The following is a 20,789-nucleotide window of genomic DNA, read 5'->3' on the forward strand; positions in this document are numbered from 1 at the left end:
TCCCTACCAATGGGAGAACAAACATCCATGAGTGTTTCTCATGCACCCCAGGTAGATCATGGGGGAGAGAGCATCTGCCTAAGCTGGTTTAATTTGAGTTCAAAAGGATCACCTGGGAAGGTAAGAGGACTCCAACAGAGACCATCCTCTTTAGAGTAGAACGAAACCTGGAGCAGAGTGGGAAGTGGCCCCAGAGAAAAAAATGCAACTGGACATTCTCATCTCTAAATTGAGACTGTGTTTGAGCAGAGGATTTTTTTATGCCAAGAGTGAATTGGTAAGTTATGAAGCTGAAATTTCATGCAGGAGCAAAGGAAAAACCTCCTCCAGTGAAAAAATTTGAATGGGATTGTAAAGACAAAACAGCATTTCTTGTTTGTTTTGTTTTATAAGTATTTTATAACAGAAAACTTCAAAAGCACAGTCCAAAGAAGAGAGAAGAGTCTGATGAACTCCCATGTCCTCATAATGCAACAATTATTAACTCCTGTCGAATCTTGTTGCAACTATACTGCCCACCTACTCTCCTTTCACCATCCCCATACCCCATACACAGAATTACTTTGAAGCATATCCAATGTCTGTATTTCCTTTAACTTGGAAGTAGGATCCAGAGGCTTGATCAGATTCAGTTTCAATTATTTGGCGAGACTGTCTCACAGGTGTTGTATGCACTCCTACAGGACTTCCAGGCCCATGATGTCCGGTTCTCTCTCAGCAATGTTAATATTGATCAGGATTTAGGACAGTTTGATTCATCTGTTATAGTTCTTTATCAGCTTTTTATCAGTTTTAGCAACCACGGATGATTTCCCATATCCATAATTTTATTAGGAAAAATTACATTTTGATTACCTCTCACTGGTTGTGCATAGGCTATATGTATACATGCTAGAACACTGGGATCCCCTGGATTGGAGACTCATTAGTCTTTTCACAAGAGTCCTTTTTATTCATTAGCTTTGGAATTTTGGTGTATTTTTGTTTGTTTGGAGGTCTATGAGTTTGTCAGCTGTAGAAACAAAATTCATTTTTGCTCAACTGCCTGCTACTGCATGAAAAGGAAGCCTAATTCTCCAGCCTACTTACTTTGGTAAGATCTGCAGACCTCTATGGGTATGACCTTCAGAGAACTGGTTGGTCCTCTCCTTTGAAAGACCCTTCAGTGCCAAGTACATGGTACCTTTCTGGTCTGCCTGGTAGGAATAAATGTTTATATTGAGAGTTTTCATCTGTTTTTGTGAAACGGTTTCCCAGATATTGTAATGTCTTGGTACCGTAACTATTGTTTTTCAATTCTGAAAAAATTTCACATTTAAGAAGAAAGTAGACAGTCTTCCTCAATCCATGCCTTGGTTGGTTAATTGAGGGAGGTGGTGGGATTCTCTGTGGCTGAATGATTACATTCACCGCTCCTAATTCCATCCATAGCTCCTTATTTTGCCCTTGATGGTGTTGTCCAAGCCAAGGTAGATATTTGATAGTTTCCACATCTCTCATTCCTTCCTTTTCCAACACAGTCTATTTGAGACTCACAACATGCTTAAGAGGAAATATAAATATTGTCTGTACAGGGCTGAAAAGTCAGAGGCTGTATCTATAAATTTGCCAATTTAAAGTATAGATCTTGGGTCTAAAAAAATTAAGTGCTTTTGCGTCCACATTCCTGGAGGGAGAAGATCAAACTCTTAAATAACCTCAATGTCATAAGCAAGTGGGCCTCCAAGGGAAAACCCCAGGTAAAAAGATACTTTTTCTATGCTTCTACCACTTCTAAGTTGACCAAGAAAAGCAGGTGTGATGGGTATTGTGACTTTTTCATTTATTCCATATTCTATGTATAAACAATTATTTTCAGCTCTTCCCTTTAACCGAAGCAAAAGTTCGCGGACTTTTTCCTCCTTCCATACATCTCCACTGTGCCACAAGGAATTAATATCAGCTGTCTTTCTAAAACATTGGTCGATTTTTCCTTTGTGAACAAGTCTGTTCATATTGTTACCCTTCCCAAGAAAGAAATATGCAATTGGTTGCTTTGTACGATACATATGCTTATATTGCCCCCTGAAAGAATTTTCCAGTGACCGAGCATACTTTTCCATTTGTTTAGAATCTTGATCTAGTTGTTGGTTTCCTGGCCAGAATAACAGGGAGGCTAGGAAATAAGGTTCTGAAAATCGATAATTCATTCCTACTTGTTGCAAGACTTCTTGAAGCTGATCTTTCAGTTTTTTAATTGGCTTCACTAATTTGGAGGTAGGTTTAATACAGTAGAGAATGATGTTGGCCAAGATGAAATTTTGCTTTTCCCTTGGCAGGATTCTGACAGTGCACTGCTCAAAGAGAAAAGTATATTTGTTAATTATATCTTCCATGGTGCGTATAGCATATTCTTGAGTTTTGATAAGATATTCCAAGAGCCCAGAAAACTTGTCTGCTTTTAGAACTTCTAGGCTTCTCCGATACAGCTCTACTTGAAGTGGCAAACTAAGCTTTGGTCCAAGATCTTCGTTCTGTGATTCCTCTGAGGGACCGAATATATCTGCATACTTCTTAAAACATCCAGCCACCCTTTTCCGAGTTTTGGCCTCTTCATTTTGCTTAGTATTGTTCCTGGGTTTTAGAAGGACAAAGTAATCATCAAAAAAATCAAAAGACTTTTTCAAAGAAAATTTCAAATTGGTTAGATAAGGAATAAAGTTCTTGAGGACTACTTTAAATTCATTGCTCGGATCTCCAGGAATATCATTATTTCCTGATATAAAATTGATCATATCTCTTTTAGATAGTTCATTTTTATTGTCAAAAAAAGGAATGAGCTGGAGAATCTGGATTGTGTAGAGCCCAACTTCTATCTCCCCTTGATACCCAGCTATATTGTAAGTATCATACCGCCTTTTCGACTTCTGATAAAATCTTTCCTTTGCTTCATACTCTCTATCCTCACTTTGCTGTTGAGATTCTTTGAATGCATTTGAGGCATGCACTGCTAAATCCAAAAGATCAGATAGATCATCAACTGAAATGTTCCTGTTTCTTCCATTATCCTCTAACCACCATCTAATTTTACTTTTGTACACTTGACCCAGTGTGTCTGAGATATAAGAATTGGCAGGTTCTATCTTTTTTGCTTTATTTGCCCAACATAGAGCACTGTTAAAGTCCTTCTCTTTAATGTAGAAATGTCTTGACAAGGCTTGGCAAATGAATGCATTTGGGTTGAACCGACGAATACCTTCAAGTAATACATTTTTAACTGCCACATTCCCTTCATCTCTATGTAATGCTTCAATGAATGGGGAAAACCAAGTTCCTGTTTCACCTTCATGTTCGTTGCGCTGTCTTGTGAGCAGCAGTGTATGCACATCTTCTAAAAATTTGCTTTTTCCTATACCAGTATCATAGAACACATTTTCTGTTAGCATATCCAGCATAATTTGACTTTTATCTAAGTCATAGCTTATCTTCAATTCTTCCAATGAGCGAATGGCAATCAAAGGGTGAATAATGCGTACTCCACAGTAGTTCCCACATTCTACCACCTCTGTTTTTATTAGAATTGTAGAGTAGGTGCCCATCTTGTCTTCAAGCTTTTCTGTTCCCCAGAAAGCTTTCTTGTTTGTGATTCCTAAGAACTTTTCACACTGTGATAGTGAAATGGTGGTATCAGGCACATATGAATTAAGAAGAGCCAGAAAAGAAAAGAGCTTTGCTTCCTTGGTGGAAGTATTTTGTCCTTTCAGAATATTCCTGACCACATTTTCTATGTACGTTTTATTAAAGTTGGTTTTCATAATCATGAAGGAATAAAAATCTTTAAAGTTTTTATGTTGCTCTTCAATTTCTTTCAGTTTAAGCTCAAAAGCTCTCTGTTCTTTGGGAGATAGTTTTTGTATTAGGGCAATACTGTCTGAGATCTTTGCACTTTTTTCAGGATTCTGTGATCTCCTGCAATTTAGGATGATCACTAGAGGCCTCTCATATCGAATATACCTATTAGCTACAGCTGTCTGAATAGAGGCCTGCAGAAGATAGACATTATCTTGTTCTTCAAAATCATCAACAAGCAGTAGTACAGGTAAGTATTCCTGATTATTTGTTGTCCCATAGGTTATTAAATTAGTCACTTGTTCTCCAATTTCAGAAAAATCCACTGTCTTGTTTTTCAGCACAGCACATCTGAATTTCTTCCTTAGTTCCCAGAGAATATGCATGGCCAAGGTAGTCCCACCACAGCCTGGATGATGAAACAGATGAATAATTTTGACACATATTGGCTTTGAAGAATTTGCCCAGTTTTGAATAATTTCTTCAAGTATTTCATATTTATCCCTTTTGACAAAAGGGGAAGAATAGTTTTCAGAAGAAAAGTAGAAGTTCCACCATGATACTTTGCCACCTCGATAGAAGTCTTCCTCTTTTGATGCTTTGAATTCAAGTAATTTTTTTTTGTCCTTCTCTAAGAGTGTACCTTCACATTCATTTTCACAGAGAATTTCCAGAGCAGTCATGATATCTTCTTCTTTTTTCAGAAGGACAGTAGATGAACCAATAGATGGTAAAAATCTCTTTGAAGATTGAGTCACAGATTTTAGCTTAAGAATAGTTCCATTTATCTCTTCAAGACTTAAAGCAGAAACACATTGGCTTGATAATTCATCTTGCTGTTTCGTTAATCTTGCTTCAAGTAGATCTTTCCATCCCTGACATATGCGTGAATGTGTGCAAATACACAATATATTTTCCATTCCTTTGAGATCTTGGTAGAAAGCACAGAAGGTCTCAATGAGGGGGTCTCTTGGGTCATCCACAGAGGAGAGTAATAGAAATACCACCAAAAACTTCCCTCTTGGCATTATGTCTTCATGTGTAAGAAATGAAATCAGTTTCCTGACTTCAGACGCTTTTTCTCTTTGCCAGGAACTTGGATCTAAGGGTTTATATTTTTCACTGTCAAGGTCTAACCTGCCATTGCAGAAAATCCAGCTGAGTTGTTGATAAAGATTCAGACTAGTAATCTTCTCATTTGTAGTTTTCCCTTCCACATATAAACTTGGGAAGTGAAGGTTTGCTACTCGGGTTTCTTTGTAAGCTTTGACCACACCCTTGCTCACAGATTCAGGATCAAACTCCAACACAGCAAACCATTTAATTTCCTTTAGGAAATCTAAGTGTTTTATTTGAGTTGGATGGCATTTATTTATTACAAGAATGTACCATTCATAGTAGGAATTATCTAACAAATCCTGATTTCCTGTCAACAGTTTAACAAGCTTTGGTCCCTCACTCTCTTTTTTATTTGTTTTTACTCTGCATTTTTCTTCTGCTTCTTTCCTACATTCTGCCAGTCTTTTTAAATCTAATTTAAATGATGTGAAATATGCATTATTTTTCATGATGTCCTTAGTACTGGCCCCATCGCGCACAAAGACTGAGAATTTTGGACTTTGTGTCCATGTCTTCTTGCTGCAATTTTGCATTTTAATCTGGAAATAATCATGTTCACATTCAGAATATTTTGGAACAACATCCACTTCAATAACAAATCTGTCAGATGGAGTACTATTTGGCATTAAAACTTCTACAAATCTTGGCTCTCGAATGCAATTCTTTGCTTTTTGGACCTGATGGTCTTCAAAATATTTGTGGATCATCAGATTGAAGTGGTCAATGAGGGCTTCCTTGGTGACAGTGGTGACTTCCACGCCAACAATTTTTCCATGGGGTTTGTCCTTGACTCCAAAATGAATAGTGCCATTGGTACGTGAATTCATACAAGCTGAAGCAAACCGGAAAACCTCATTGCTAAATTTCATCTTAACATCCTCTTCTGTGGCTGTTCCTGTATTCGTGAAGCATTTGAATTCATGTATTGGATCAATGAGATTGAGTGGTCCTGTTTCAGGCTGTAGATTAAAATTTAATTTGTAACGATATGGATCACTGAATTCATCAAAAGGGTATGATACACATGTTGGTTCTATGGATGGCTGCTCTTCCTCTGTGTCATCTATTTCATCGTTCATGAACTCATGTTTCAGTGACTTAGAACCTTTAGTAACTGTACTCATTGTAGAGTCATTAACCATGTCTGATTTCTCTTTCTCCTTTTGTTTTTGCTTTGAAGTTTCTCCATTTTTCTCCTGTTTTTTAGGAACATTTTTACTGCTTTTCCCCCTCTTACTTGTCTGAAAAGGATCTCCAGAGGATGTTTCCAGCAACTCTTTGAAGAGATGTTCTATTTGGATAGCTGGTCCAAATGTTATGCCCATAGCAACAAGGTGTTCTTTAGTTAAGTACTTCAAGTTTGCGCCATTCACGTCTTGTGCAGTCAAAATTTCCCTGTGTTTTTGGTCAATTTTTTGACTTTCTAACCACCGATTTACATCCTCTTTTGTCCATTCATCTGTATTATCTGGTAAGTTAAGTTGTGCTGCCATTCTGATACCTATGTATAGAAAAAGAAAAATTATTTAGTATTTTTATAAGTAAATTTTAAAAATAGTCAGTTAATTTTTCAATAGACAATATGTACATGTCTTATAAAACTGAAAAAGCTCAAAAGGATATACATTCCATCTAATTACCCTCCTGAGAGGAAATTACCATTATCAGTTTCTTCTATATCCTTTCAGAGAAATACTACCAAATACAAAAGCATAAACACTTTTTTCCATTCAAATGGCAACATACAATACTCAATTCTCTTTGCTTGCTTTATTCACTAACTGTATCTTGGGGATGCTTCCAGTCAATATATATATAGAGAGAGATGTTTCATCCTTCTTAATGGTTGTTTTCTATAATGTGTGTTAGCTCTATTGTTTATAAATATTCAATTCTGCTATAGAAAATAAGAAAACCAAAGGAGGCTATATGAAACTAAAGAGAGAAGGATTATGATATGAGGAGGATACATGAAACAAGGTATAGAAGCAAGTAGTTTGTGAAACATGTTATGATAGACATAGATAAAGTAAATAGAGCATATGAGCGTTAAACATAGTTAGGAAGAGAAAGAAGGGCCAAATAGATATTAAATATTCATGCAGCACACTTGAAGCACTTTATATTTTTGACATCTTAATTGGGCCACCTACTGTTGACACCCATTCTGATCCTTTGTATATTCTAATTAAAAGACATAAATAAAATCCAGAGTAGCTTATCAGGCTAACTGATGAGTTAGAGCTGTGGTCAGGCACATATGCCCCTCTGCATCTCTCTGATTGGAGCAAGTGTATGCCACTGACACAGGTGTCTTGTATCTGTTGATTCCTCTTGGACAGACCTCAACTCTGGTTCTCAAAATCACACAATCAGTGGAGAATGCTGATACTGCAGAGAGGGAGAGAGAGGATATATGAACTTGTATAACTCAGGTAATGAGATCCTTCCACCCCTCTTGTACCTTATCCAAAATGTGTTACCCATCTCTTTCCCCCTGCTTTTTGTTGTGTATTTTAATTGATTTAATAAAGATGTGCCTCAAATACCTTAAATTGATCTGTGAGCCATTCTGTTCCATGACTTCTGGGATAGCTTGCTGGGTAGTGAACTTGGGGGCTACTATTATATCCATGTAAATTTTCACATAATATTTGGTAATAGCTAATTCCTGGGCAGTAACAAATGGCATTACTATTTGGTATTCAGATTGAAAGACTACTATTTGGAAAAATTATTGGCAATCTGGGTTGCAGAAATACAGCAATGGTTAGAAAAAAACACAATAGAATCCAGATAATAATAGTCAGTTTTAAGTACAATCCAAAAATGGCTCAAATAATGTGAGCCATTCCTATAAAATCACCATGGGAGAAATCAAATCAACAGAGAAGATAAGCCTGGAGAATAGTGGAAAATAGACTATATAGGCACACTTCCATGAAATAATACACAGGAATATTACCTACCAGTGGTACATAAAAGATCAAGGTTAGGATTTACCTTCCCGTCCAGACATAAAGCTGCCAGAGCAATTGTCCAATGTTAAAGCTATTATTTTTTGGTTAGTAACTCCTGCATTCATATTAAGTGAATAAAAGATATACCTTACAGCTACATTAAAACAAAAATAGGCAAAGATATGCACAACTGATGGAAATTTTACTCTATTACAATACTATGACAATCAGAAACCATGGAGATTTAATGCTTTCTAAAAAAAGTGAACTAGGTGAAATTTCTTTCAGTTATTTGGCCTATAGAGATTAAGAAGCTCAAATTTAAAATAAGCTGGGGAGAGAGAAAAGAGTGGAGGTGGGAAATTGCTTTAAGTGTACTACTTTTTAAAGTAAGCCCCTTGTGTGGGACTATATCAAACTTAGAAACTATGCATTGAAGGACACAATGAACAGAATGAAAAGGCAACTTATGGAATGGGAGAAAATATTTGCAATATTTTCAAATCATAGATATGATAAGGGGTTAATATCTAAAATATATTTTAGAAAACTCCTGCAACTCAATGACAAGACAAATAACCTGATTAAAAGTGAGCAAAGGATTTAGACATTTCTCCAAAGATGATATACGAATGACCAACAAACATATAAAAAGATGTTCAATATCACTAATCATTAGAGAAATACAAACCTAAAACACAGTGATATATCATTTCACATCTACTGTGATGACTACTATTTTAAGAAACCCCAGAAAATAACAAGCACTAGCGAAGATGATGTGGAGAAATTGGAGGAACCCTTGTGCACTACTGGTGGGAATGTAAAATGATGCAACCTACACAACCTACCTTAAGAGAATGGTTAAAGGAAGTTTTCTAAACAGAAAGAAAATAATAAAAGAAGGAACCCTGGTACATTAGGAAGAAAAAAGAACACAGTAAGCAAAAATATTGGTAAATATAATAGACTTCTCCTCTTTGGTTTTCAAAATTACGTTTGATTTTTGAAGCACTGGCTGATATTGTTCTAAATGTATGTAGTGAAAATATTTAAGACCATTATATGTGGATAGGGTAAAGGGATATGAAGGGAAGTAGGATTTCTATGCTTCACTCAAACTGGTAAAAAAAACACTATTGGACTGTCATAAGTTATGTATGTATAATGAAACATCTAGAGCAATCAATAAAAAAGCCATACGAAGTGATACACTCAAAGTGATATACTCAAAAGTGATATACTCAATTCCACTAGATAAAAGTGGAATTGTAAAAAAACTTTCAAGTAACCCTCAGGACATCAGGAAAATAAGAAAGAAAATTGAAAAACATAAGTCCTAACATATAAATAATTAATTACATTAAATATAAATGGCCTAAATACAGAAGTTAAAAGACAGAATTGGTAAAGTGGATTAAGAACATGACCCAATTATATTCTGCCTGTAAGATGCTCACTTGAAATAAAATTATATAAATAGGTTGAAAAGAAAAGTATGGATAAATACATATAATACAAATATTAATCAATAAAGACAGGAATGGTTATGTTAATGTCAGATAAAGTAGACTTCAGAGAAAAGAAAATTACCAGAGACAAAGGCATATTACATAATGATAAAATGTTCAATTCGGGCTTCCCTGGTGGCGCAGTGGTTGAGAGTCCACCTGCCGATGCAGGGGACACGGGTTCGTGCCCTGGTCCAGGAAGATCCCACATGCCGCAGAGCGGCTAGGCCCATAAGCCATGGCCGCTGAGCCAGCATGTCCGGAGCCTGTGCTCCGCAACGAGAGAGGCCACGACAGTGAGAGGCCCACATAACGCAAAAAAAAAAAAAAAAGTTCAATTCAATAAGATGACATAACAATCCTAAAAGTGTATGTGCCAAACAAGAAAGTTTCAAAATGTTTGAAACAAATACAGAACTTTTCAGTTTTAGACAAATCCACATTTATAGCTGGATATTTTGACACCTTTCTCTCTATAATTGAAAGAAAAATTAGACAGAATGTTAGTGAGGTTACAGAAGAACTCAACACCATCAACCAACAGGTACCAAACCACATTTATAGAACACTCCATTCAACAACAGCAGAAAATCTTTCTTTTTAAGTGCCCAAAATAGACCATAACCTAAATGATAAAACAAGCTTCAACAAATTTAAAATAATTGAAATCATACAGAATATGTTTGCCAACCACAATGGAATCTTATTAGGAACTGATAACAGAAAGATAAGAGGAAACTCACTAAACACTAAAACTACACTCCTAAATAATTCATGGGCCAAAGAAAAGTCTCAAGTGAAATTAAAAAAATACATTGCAGTGAATGAAAATGAAAATACAACATACCAAAATTTGTGGTACGTGGTTAAAGCAGTATTGAAAAAATTGTTGCAATAAATGCATACGTTAGAGAAGAAACGTCTCAAATTAATAATCTAAGATCTTACTTCAAAAACTTAGAAAACCTTGAAAAAGAAAAGTAAAATAACCCAAAGCAAGCAGAAGGAAAGAAATAATAAAGATAAGAGCAGAAATCAATTAAACTGAAAACAGAAAACAATGGAGAAAATCAATGAAACAAAATCTGCTTCCCTGAAAGATCAGTAAAATTGACAAAACTCTAGCAAAACTGGCAAAGAATAAAAAAGAGAAGACACAACTTACCAATATTAGAAGTGAAACAGTGGATATAATTTTGAACTGCATAGACATCAAAAGGGAACAAGGGAGTAGTATGAATAACTTCACACACACAAATTTAACAACTCAAATGAAATAGAACAATTCCTCAAAAAACAAACTTCCACAGTCCATTCAGTATGAAACAGATGATCTGAATAGTCCCATACTTTAAAGAAAACTGGATTTTTAATTTTAAAGATCTCCCTACAAGGAAAAATTTCCAGGCCCAGACAGATTCACTGAAGAATTCTACCAAACATTTAAAGAATTAATGCTGATTTTATATAATCTCTTCTAGAACACAGTAAAAGACGGAATACTTCCCAATTCATTTTATGAAGCTCGTATTACCCTACTAGCAAAGCCTCTGCAAACCCAGCCTTCAGGTGAGCTCCCATGGACCAAGACTCCTGCCTCGCCCCAGTGCCAAGCCAGTCCCTGAAGCCCCAGGCTCAAAGCAGTCTCCTGCAGATCCAGGCTCCTGCCTCACTCCAGTGCAAGGCCAGCTCCCATAGAACCAGGCTCTTTGCCTGCCCTGGTGCTGGGTTGGGTTCCAAGGACACAGACTCCAGATTGGTTCCTATAGACTCAGGCTCCTGGCTTGCCCCAGCCTCCAGGTTGGCTCCCGAGGACCCAGGCACATGGCCAGCCCCACTGTCAGGCTACACCTCATGGACCCAACCTTCAGGACAGCACCTGTACCCCAAGGCTATAGGCCAACTCCTGTGGGCATCAGAATCCAGGCCCACCACCAGCACTTCAGGGGCCAGGTCCATCCCATGGACCCAAATGCCAGCCTACCTCTGTAGACCCAAGCACTAGTCCAGCCCAGACACTGACCCAGGCAGCAGACCTTCCCACCTGAGGATCAAGCTCATCCTCAGAATCTACCAGACAATTCACCCACAATCTCTGGACAAGCTGACTGGTGAAGGGCTTTTCTGGCCTAAGCCCAGTCTGTAAAGACTGAAAGAGGTGACTACTTCTTCAAATGTGCAGACAATAATGCAAGGCCAGAAGAATTATGAATAATCAATGAAACATGCAAGGCCAGAAGAATTACCAATAATCAATGAAACATGACACCATCAAAGGAAACTAATAAAGCTCCAATAAATGACCCTAAAGAAATGAAGATCTATGAACTACCTGACAAATTATTCAGAATAATCTTCATAAAGAAAGTCTGTGAACTACAAGAAAACACAGATATACAATTAAACAAAATTAGTAAAACAATGCATGAACAAAATGAGAGGTTCAGCAAAGAAACAGAAACCATTAAAAACATATAAATGAACAAACAGAAATCCTAGCATTGCAGAACACAGTGAATGAATTGATGAATTCAACAGAAAGCTTCAAAAGCAGACTCATCCAAGCAAAAGAATCAGTGAACTTGATGACAGTACATTTGAAATTCTCCATTCAGAGGAGCAAAGAAAGAAAAAAGAATGAAAAAGAGTGAAGAAAGCCTATGTGAATTATGGGATACCATTGACAGTAAAATCTACTATTGTTGGAGTTCAAGGAGAATAGAGGAAGAAAAGGGCAGAAGGCTTATTTATAGATATCATGGCTGTCAATTTCCCAAATGTGGGGAGAGATTTGGACATCCAAGTTCCTGAAGCTCATAGGTGCCCCAAAAGTTTCGACACAAAAAGATCTTCTCTAAGACACATAATAATAAAACTACCTAAAATCAAAGACAAAGAATTTTAAATGCAGCAAGAGAAAAAAATTCCCACATACAAAGGAACCTCCATAAGACTATCAACAGATTCCTCAGCAGAAACCTTATAGGCCAGTAGAGAGTGGGATGATATATTCAAAGTGCTGAAACTGTCAACCGTGAATACTTAAGAACCTTACAAGTTGTCTTTCAGAAATGAAGGAGAGATAAGGACTTTCCAAGACCAAAACAAACAAACAAACAAACAAAAAAGTTGTAGAGTTCTTCACCACTAGACCTGTCTTACAAGAAATGCTAAAGGGGTGTCTTTGAGTTGTAACAAAAGTATGCTGACAGCATGAAAAGAATATGAAAGTATGAAACATAGTGAAGGTGAGAATATAGTCAAACTCAGAACACTCTAATACTGTAATGGTGGTAGATAAATCACTCTTAACTCTGGTATAAGAGTAAAAGATAGGGACTTCCCTGGTGGTCCAGTGGTTAAAGACTTCACCTTCCAATGCAGAGGGTGTGGGTTCAATCTCTGGTTGGGGAGCTAAGATTCCACATGCCTTGTGGCCAAAAAACCAAAACATAAAACGGAAGCAATATTGTAACAAATTCAATAAAGACTTTAAAAATGGTCCACATTAAAAAAAATCTTTTTTAAAAAAAGTAAAAGACAAAAGTATTAAAAATAACTATAGGTAAAATAAAATAATGTGTTAATGGATACAACATATATAAAAGATGTAAACTGTGACATTAATAACATAAAATGTGAAAGAAGTTAAGTTAAAGTGTGGAGGTTTTGTACGTGGTTGAATTTAAGTTGTTATAAATGTAAAACAGACTGTTATATCTATAAGATGAATAATGTAAACTTCATGGTAACCACAAATAAAAAACCTGTAGCAGATATACAAACAATAAAGAGAAAGGAATCAAAGCATATCACTACAAAAGGTCATCAAATCACAAAGGAAGACAGCAAGAAAGGAAGAAAGGAAAATGAAGGAATTATAAAGCAGCCAGAAAATAATGAACAATATGGCAATATTAAATCCTTACCTATCAATAATTACTTTAAATGTAAAAGGATTAAATTATCCAATCAAAAGATACAATGTGGCTGAATGGATTAAAAAAATCAGATCCAACAGTAATATGCTGCCTACAAGAGACTCATTTTAGATTTAAGGACACACATGCACTGAAAGTGAAGGGATGGAAAAACATATTCCATGCAAATGGTAACCAAAAGACAGCAGGAGTGATTATAATTAGACAAGATAGACTTCAAGTCAAAAATTGTCAAAAGTGACAAAGAAGGTTACTACATAATGATAAAGGGGTCAATTCATCAAGATGATATACAATTGTAAATATATAATGCACCCAAACTTAGATACTTCAGTGTACCTAAAAATATAGCAGATACTAGCAGAACTAATGGGAGAAACAGACATATACAATAAGAGTAGGTGACTTCAATATCCCAGTTTTAACAATGGATAGGTCATTCACACAGAAATTCAATAAGGAAACAGCAGACCTAAACAACACCATAGATCAAATAGACCTAGCAGACACATTCAGTACAGTCCATCCAATAGCAACAGAGTACACATTCTTTCAAAGTGCACATGGAACATTGTCCAGGATACATCATATATTAGCCCACAAAAGAACTCTTAACAAATTTAAGAAGGTTGAAATCATATCAAATGTCTTTTCTGACCACAATGATATAAAATGAGAAATCAATAATAGAAGGAAAATTGGAAAATTCATAAATATGTGGAAGTTAAATGACACACTTCTGACAAACCAACAGGTCAAAGAAAAAATCAAAAGAGGTATCAAAAAGTATCTTGAGACTTTTAAAAATGGAAACACAACATACCATAATTTAAGAAATGCAGAACAGTTCTAAGACAGAAGTTAATAGTGATAAATGTCTACTTTAAGAAAAAAGAAAGATCTCAAATAAGCAACCTAATGTTACACCTCAAGAACAAACTCAACCTAAAGTTCACAGAAGGAATGAAATAATAAAATCAGAGCAGAAATAAATTAAATAGAAACTAGAAAACAATAGAAAATGTCACCTCTTCCTGGTGCCGGACCCCCCAGGCTGCGGGGCCTGACATGGGGCTCAGAATTCTCACTCCTGTGGGAGAACCTCTGTAATATAATTATTCTCCAGTCTGTGGGTCTCCTACCTGGGGGGGATGGGGTTTGATTATATCACTAGTCCTCCCCTCCTACCAGTCTCACTGTGGTTCTTTATGTCTTTAGTCGTAGAGGATCTTTTCTGGTAGGTTTCGATCTTTTTCAATGATGGTTGTTCTGCGGATTGTTGTGATTTGGGTGTCCTCTTGAGACGAGATGAGCTTAGGGTCCTTCTACTCCACCTTCTTCAAGAGAAGACCTTCCCATTGATACCAAGTTTCTTAAAAATAGTTGTATCTCAGAGCAGCTGGGCATGAAGGAAATAACACTGCAGAAAGAAAAGGAGACCAGCCAAATTAATGACCAAGGCATCCATCTTCTCTTACCACTAAGAGCGTTTTTTGTAAAGTAAACAAAATTAATGAACCTTTAGCTAGATTAAGAAACAAAGAGCAGAGACTCAAATAAATAAAATTATAAATGAAAGAGAGATGTTACAACTGATACCACAGAAATGCAAAGGATTATAAGATAGTACTATGAATATTTATATGCCCCCAAACTGGACAGTCTAGAAGAAATAAATAAATTCCTAGAAATATACAAACTACCAAGACTGAATCATGAATAAAGAATCTGAACAGACCAATAATGAGTAAGGAGGCTGAATCAGTAACTGAAACCTCCCAAGATGGAAAAGCCTCGGACTTCATGACTTCACCAGTGAATTCTGCCAAATATTTAAAGAAGAATTAATGTGAATACTTCTCAAACTCTTCCAAAAAATAGAAGAGAAGGGAACACTTATAAGCACATTTTATGAGGCCAGCATAAATACTAAGGCCAGATAAGGACAGTACAACAAAAAGAAAGTTACAGACCAATATCACTGATGAACATAAGTGCAAGAATCCTCAACAAAATACTAGCAAACCAAGTTCAACAGAACATTATAAGGATTATAAAGATCTTATACCATAATTAAATGTGATTTATCTCTGGGATGCAAGGATTGTTTGATATATGCAAATCAATAAATGTGATATACCACATTAAAAGAATGAAGGATAAAAATCATATGATCATCCCAATAGATCCAGAAAACTAAGAAAACAGAAACAGAGTCATATATACAGAGAACAAATTGGTGTTGCCATATGGGAGAGGGGTGGGAGGATGAGTGAAATAGGTTAGGAAGATTAAGAGGTACAAACTTCCAGTTACAAAATAAATGTGTTGGGCATGAAACGCATAGTGCGGGGAATATAGTCAATAATAATATCAATAGTAATATCTTTGCTGACTAGATTTACAGTGGTGATCATTTCATAATGTATAGAAATATTGAATCACTATGTTGTGTACCAGGAACTAATTATACTTCAAAAACAAACTAATAGAAAAAGAGATAAGATTTCTGGTTACCAGAGGAGATGGGTAAAGTGGCTTGAAGGTGGTCAAAAGGTACAAACTTCCAGTTATGAGATAAATAAGTACTAGGGATGTGATTTACAACATGATTAATATAATTAACATTGTTGTATGTTATGTATGAAAGATGTTTAGAGAGTAAATCCTGAGAGTTTTCATCACAAGGAAAAAATATTGTTTTCTTTTTCTTTTATTTTGTATCTACATGAGATGATGGATGTCACTAAACTCATTGTGCTCATCATTTCATGATGCATGTAAGTCAAATCATTACGCTGTATACCTTAAACTTATATGACATATAAGATATGTCAGTTATATCTTAATAAACTGGAAGAAAGAAATTAAAAAGTCAGAAAAATAATCAGGGAGAAGGCTAAATATGGGTAGAAGAGGAAAGAAGGTGAAGCCATGGAGTAAAGTCAGTGCCTAAAATAACTTTTCAATTCTATATACTTGACTAGAATTGGCCTGAAAATTTCATTCTGAGCTTCTTAGCAACCCCATAAAAAATGGAAACATAATTTGTTACATGATTGGTCAAACCTACATATATTTATGAACTGTAGGGTTAACTGTAGGGCTTTTTAGCTTTACTAAAGGAAGTTGAGGAGCAGGCCTTTAATCTAAACTGTATTTCCCCAACTCTTTGTATTACCTTGTTCCTTACATTGGGGGAAATCAGATGTAAACCCAGGATTTTTAGGAAGAAATAAGAAAGCTGTCATAATTTCAAGTACTTCCTGTAGTAGTCTGTCTTCATCTCTGTCACTGTCTCTGTCTCTGTCTGTCTATCTGTCTGTCTATTATACATATAATTTGACACTAATATCTGAGAAGTTATCAGGGAATTTTATTTTCTGGCAACTCCTTAGAGTAGATGGTGGAAGGGATCTTTGATTAATGTAAAGTACATCTTTAAATTTTCATTATATGTTCTTTCTGAAGATGCTCCTAACGCCTTGGGGGATTTCATCAATAAAAGTGCCTCTAGTTTTCCACTGCATGCATCTTTTATGGAATGTTATGACTCCTTCCTCAACTAATATAAAGCAGACTCTGTCACAGCAATGAACAGTCTAGGCTTAAAATATTTTTAGGTTTAAAATATTATTTTTGGAGTATATTTCAATTTTCTAATTAAGAAGTAGATTCCTTCCTAGTCAATAAAATGCTGCTATAGAGAGTAATAATACTATAAATAACAGATATTGTACTTACCCAGATTTTTCTTGCCAAGTTCTTCTACATAAATGAGGGAAAAACCATGTATTTCGGTGCAGGAAACAAACGTCTGTGTTCTTCTTCCTACTGTGTTAGATAAAAATACTTTTTTCACTCCAGTTTTTATGACAGTTTCTCCTCTGCTTCCACTTCAATCTGAACTCTAATCGGCTCAGAAAGGGCAGTGTTTCTCAGTAATGGGTGTGCCGAAACTGGAAGGTGGGGGAGGAAGAAGCCTGCAGAATTGATTTCAGTTTCGCTTTCCTAGATATGACTTTTCTCTCTGAAATGATTTTTTTTTTTTTTGGTAAGCCATTATTCTTCCACCTTCTGGTGTGATTGGTTAGAAGCCAAAGGTTTAAAATCTGTTCTTTGCTTGAGAGTTTTGAGGGCTGCAGAGAGCCCAGAACTTGGGTAGGGAAGAGCTTATGTTGGCATTTCACTGGCCTTCCTGGGTGGACTGTCCATCCATCTCTGTTTTCCTAAAGATAATGTAAAGGAATGGCTTTCGGGGACTTTTTGGAGCTCCCTATAAATGCTAAATTCCTCTGGGTTAGTTCTGCAGGGCAGACCAGGGTGGGACCCCTAGTGGCCACATTGCAGGGATTTTCTTTTCTAATGTCAGCCTCAGGGACAGGCACAGAACAGCCTGAGTGAGAGTGAAGAAAATAGTGAGCATTTAAAAAATTGATATCAAGTGTTAAAATTTATTGTGTGTGCTCAGTTAGCATTTGGTTTCCACATTCCACTGTTGATTCACACTGGCTTCATATGTTTTATGAACATTTATTGGGCACATACTATGTACCAGGCACTGTTCCAAGTGCTTTATATTAATTTATTTACTCTTCACAACAATCCTCTGAGGTAGATGCTATTATTATTTCCATTTTACAGCTAAAGAAACTGAGGTGCAGAGACGTTAAATAACCTCTCTCTCTCCCCCCACCTCCCTCCTTCTCTTTCTCCAATATGTACTACTGGTTCTGTTTCTCTGGAGAACTCTAATACAAACAGGTTATAAAAATTAACTTCTCTGCTGTCTCAGAGCAGTCTTATTCCCCTAGCTTATCTCATTGCTCACATTCCCTGTGTGAGGCCAGGTTCCAGATCTTCAGCATGAGCAACCTTTCTCTTCTATCCTGTGTCGCCCTCCTCACGCTGCCTCTCTGACCACCCAGACAGTGCTTTTCCATTTCTTTATTAGACTATTTCCCCCTTAAGGAGGGGAATTTTAACCTAGTTGTCCCCTCCCTTGAAACTGTAATACTACAGATATGCTGTATATCTGTTTATGTATATCTGTGCTTTATACATAAAAAAGATCATCATATGCCATTAGGGAATTGCAACTTAAAACAATGAGATACTGGGCTTCCCTGGTGGCACAGTGGTTGAGAGTCCGCCTGCCGATTCAGGGGACACGGGTTCGTGCCCCGGTCCGGGAAGATCCCACATGCTGCGGAGCGGCTGGGCCCGTGAACCATGGCCGCTAAGCCTGCGCGTCCGGAGCCTGTGCTCCGCAACGGGAGAGGTCACAGCAGTGAGAGGCCCGCGTACCGCAAAAAAACAATGAGATACCAATACACACCCATCAGAATGGCCAAAATCCAGAACACTGACTCCACCAAGGGCTGGTGAGGATATGGAGCAACAGAAACTCTCATTTATTGCTGGGGGGAAATGCAAAATGGTACAGCCACTTTCGAAGACAGTTTGGTGGTTTCTTAAAAAACTAAACCTACTCTTACCGTATGATCTGGCAATCACACTCCTTGGTATTTACCCAAAGGAGTTGAAAATTTATGTCCACACCAAAAACCTGCACACACAGCTTATAGCAGCTTTATTCATAAATGCCAAAGCTTGGAAGCAACTAAGATGTCCTTCAGTAGGTGAATGGATAAATAAACTGGTATATCCAGACAATGGAATCTTTATTCACTGCCGAAAAGAATTGAGCTGTCAAGCCATAAAAAGATGTGGAGGAATATTAAATGCATATTGCTTAGTGAAAGAAGTCAATCTGAAAAGGCTACATACTATATGATTCCAACTATATGATATTCTGGGAAAGGCAAAACTTTGGAGATAGCAAAAGGATCAGTGGTTGCCAGGAGTTAGGGAGGAGGTAAGAATGAACTGGTGGGGCATAGAAGATTTTTAAGACAATGAAGTTATTCTATATGACACTATAATGGTGGATTTATGCCATTATATATGTATTTGCCAAAACCCATAGAAGATACAACACCAAGGGTGAACTATAATTTGAACTATGGAGTTTGGGTGATGATGTGTTAGTGTAGGTTCATCAATTGTAACAAATGTGCTACTCTGGTGAGGGATGTTGATAGTGAGGGAGATTAACTTTGAACACTCTGAAAATATATACCCTCTCCCCCAGAGGGTATATGGGAAATCTCTGTACCTTCCTCTCAATTTTGCTATGAACTTAAAACTGCTCTAAAAAAATAAAGTCTATTTTAAAGAAAGGTTTTTTGTGGTTTTTTTTGCTTCCAAGAACAAATTTTTACTCCCTTGGAGGTGATAGTGTCCCAGGTGAGAATGCATGATCTAGACTTGCATATATTGTTTGCCTGGATTCCTCATTACTTCACCCACCATGTTGGTTCAGTCCTGCTATTGCATACGAACTTCTTGGGCCAACTGTTTCCTGAAATGGTCCTATGAAAAGGGGAAACCAGTTATGCCTTTCCACCTGAGGGGATGGATTCTGCTGGTGAATTCTGATGTTGCCTAGCTCCCCCTCTCCTCCTGTGCTCTAGGATCTCAGTCTGGTTCTTCACCCATCAGTCCTCTCCTTCAAGTAAGCCTCTGAATAATCCTGGGATGTGGGCTGTCTCACTAGAGGACACGTCCTATATTTGAGAGGAATTCTCTGGTGAAGATCAGGGGAAGTTCCTTCTCTTTTCCAGGCCTTCTTTTAAACTCTTTTATTTAAATTATTTCAATAATCCAAAGAGTGAGGATCCCTTTCTTAAGAGAAGAGTGTTCAAAGTTAAGCTCCCTGGATACTATCTGATCAATGTTTCTCTTTTAACTCATTTGGGGTCCTTATGCTCTAATAAAATTATTATAATGTAGCAAGCACAGAAAAATGTGTCATGATCTAGAAACACTCTGTAGAATATCTCATGCTTTCATTCCATTCTCCTTCTTTTTTATAAAATTTCTCTTAGGAACAGAACCAGCAAAAATTTTACATTCGATCATGTTCCTCTTTCTCTCAGATGAAGGAAGTATTGCCACATTATAATACCAAGAAGCCTCTTAGTCCATGAGACAGGATTTTTGCAAGTGTCCGGAGCACATTTCCCTTGTTGTTATTGATTCAGAGTAATTAGGACTGAGTCTTTTTTTTTTTTTTGGTTGTTATTATTGTTCATTTTTAAGAAAGTAATATTTACAGTATATTTTTCTAGTTAAAAAGCTAATATGTGTTCAATTAAAAACATCAGAAACAACTAGAAAAAAGAAGAAAAACAAGCTCTACCTGAATCCCATCCCCCATTCATTGTTATGAACATTTTTCGTATACAATCTCTCGGTCCTTTATAGATAATCTCTCAGATAAATATTTGCCCAATAGTAGAAGTATATGCCTTATAATGTTTTGCTCTTCTACTTAGCAAAATATGGCTTCTGTTTCCCCACATCAT

The 20,789-nt window shown here is 36.6% G+C and overlaps 1 protein-coding gene across 4 annotated transcripts in view; it reads right to left on the minus strand.

The window, feature by feature from the left end:
• Window positions 1–368: 368 nt before the first annotated feature.
• Window positions 369–20,789, minus strand: part of LOC113618367 (sterile alpha motif domain-containing protein 9-like) — a 31,465-nt gene continuing 11,044 nt past the window's right edge. The window contains exons 4-6 of one of the 4 annotated variants that reach the window (XM_027102460.1): window positions 17,104–17,193; window positions 14,548–14,779; window positions 369–6,448 (exon numbers count right to left, since the gene is read on the minus strand). In XM_027102460.1, the coding sequence (XP_026958261.1) occupies window positions 1,689–6,440 (4,752 nt within the window). In that variant the 5' untranslated portion in view covers window positions 6,441–6,448; window positions 14,548–14,779; window positions 17,104–17,193 and the 3' untranslated portion in view covers window positions 369–1,688. The other 3 variants (XM_027102461.1, XM_027102462.1, XM_027102463.1) reach the window with 3 other exon arrangements.

This window comes from Aethalodelphis obliquidens, unplaced genomic scaffold, assembly GCF_003676395.1.
Source record: "Aethalodelphis obliquidens isolate GAN/ISIS:26980383/991018 unplaced genomic scaffold, ASM367639v1 scaffold5, whole genome shotgun sequence".
Taxonomy (NCBI): Eukaryota; Metazoa; Chordata; class Mammalia; order Artiodactyla; family Delphinidae; genus Aethalodelphis; species Aethalodelphis obliquidens.